The sequence below is a fragment of the Piliocolobus tephrosceles genome, unplaced genomic scaffold, assembly GCF_002776525.5.
Source record: "Piliocolobus tephrosceles isolate RC106 unplaced genomic scaffold, ASM277652v3 unscaffolded_26374, whole genome shotgun sequence".
In the NCBI taxonomy this organism is placed as follows: domain Eukaryota; kingdom Metazoa; phylum Chordata; class Mammalia; order Primates; family Cercopithecidae; genus Piliocolobus; species Piliocolobus tephrosceles.
Window position 1 is genome coordinate 2,014 of NW_022309170.1, and position 1,505 is coordinate 3,518.

Genomic DNA, 1,505 nt, shown 5'->3' on the forward strand with positions numbered 1-1,505 from the left:
GGAGAAGGAACAGGCGTGGGAGGAACCAGCCCTCTGAGTCCCGGCTCCTCTTTCCCTCCAGGCGTGTCTAGAAAGCCCTCCCTCCTGACCCTGCAGGGCCCTGTCGTGGCCCGTGGAGAGAATCTGACCCTCCAGTGTCGCTCTGATGTGGGCTATGACAGATTCACTCTGCACAAGGCAGGGCAACGTATGTTTCTCCAGCGCCCTGGCTGGCAGCCCCAGGCTGGGCTTTCCCAGGCCAACTTCACCCTGGGCCCTGTGAGGGGCTCCCACGGGGGCCAGTACAGATGCTACGGTGCACACAACCTCTCCTCCGAGTGGTCGGCCCCCAGCGACCCCCTGGACATCCTGATCGCAGGTGAGGAGCCCAGCGGGTTCAGTCAGGGACCCAGGCTCTGCACAGGCCCTGCTGGGGGAGCCCAGGTGGTGACGGCCGGGATGGAGGGGAAGGACAGATAGACAGAGACAGTGGATGTGCGGGGAGGGGGACACTCAGAAAAAACAGAGACAGAGACTAAGGGTCCCAGAGAGAGGCCTGGGGAGGTCTCAGCTCAGAACAAGGTGGGGCAGCCCCTCACCCATCCTTCTTCTCTGTAGGACTGATCCCTGGCAGACCCTCCCTCTCGGTGCAGTTGTGGCGCACGGCGGTCTCAGGAGAGAAGGTGACCCTGCTGTGTCAGTCACGGAGCCCGATGGACACTTTCCTCCTGACCAAGGAGGGGGCAGCGCATCCCCCGCTGCGTCTGAGATCAAAGCACCGAGCTCAGCAGTACCAGGCTGAATTCCCCATGAGTCCTGTGACCTCAGCCCACGTGGGGACCTACAAGTGCTACGGCTCACGCAGCTCCAACCCCTACCTGCTGTCTCACCCCAGTAACCCCCTGGAGCTCGTGGTCTCAGGTGAGGGCCCTGATCCTGTCCTCTCTGAGCTCAAAGGCTCAGCTCAGGCTCTGCCCCCAGGAGAGCTCTGGACACTAAGAAAAGAGGGGAGTGAAGGGAAAGGGTCCACAGGGGAGGGTCCAGCCCATGGGAGGGTGGAAATAGACAGGGACCTCCCACCCCTGAAGTGTCAGTAGGGTAAAGAGCAGGGAGGGCTGGAAGGACAGAGGGGCGAACCTTGGAGGAGATGAGATTAGACTGAGGGTGGAAGACGGAGGCCCCACCCGCTCCCCTCCTGATGTCTCCACCTCAGAATCAGAGCTCTGGGTCCCAACCTCCAACAGACGCCCTCCTGGAGAGAGAAGCATCCAGGCTGTGGTGCCACCAGCCCCCACCGCTTCCTGCTTTCCCCTGTAGCCTCCCCGGCACTCAGCGCACACCTGAGCCTCACAGGGACCCGCACCTGCTCCCGCAGCAGCTCAGGGACTGTGCACCGCTCCTCTTCTGTGCCACTGACCACATTTTTTATTTGTTTTTTTTTTTTTAATCTCGTACTGGCCTTTCTGTCGAAGCTGGTGAAAGTAGATTTGCAGCATCGCCTATTTTTTATTCTCACCCAGTTTTGT

General features: G+C 60.5%; 1 protein-coding gene across 3 annotated transcripts in view; it reads left to right on the forward strand.

Annotated features, from left to right (window-relative positions):
- Positions 1-1,091, forward strand: part of LOC111532388 (leukocyte immunoglobulin-like receptor subfamily A member 6) — a 3,098-nt gene extending 2,007 nt beyond the window's left edge. For all 3 annotated transcript variants that reach the window (XM_026450950.1, XM_026450949.2, XM_026450948.2), the window contains 2 exons: positions 62-358; positions 598-1,091. In XM_026450950.1, the coding sequence (XP_026306735.1) occupies positions 62-358; positions 598-1,076 (776 nt within the window). In that variant the 3' untranslated portion in view covers positions 1,077-1,091. The remainder of the gene's footprint in view (positions 1-61; positions 359-597) is intronic.
- The last annotated feature ends 414 nt before the right edge of the window (positions 1,092-1,505 follow it).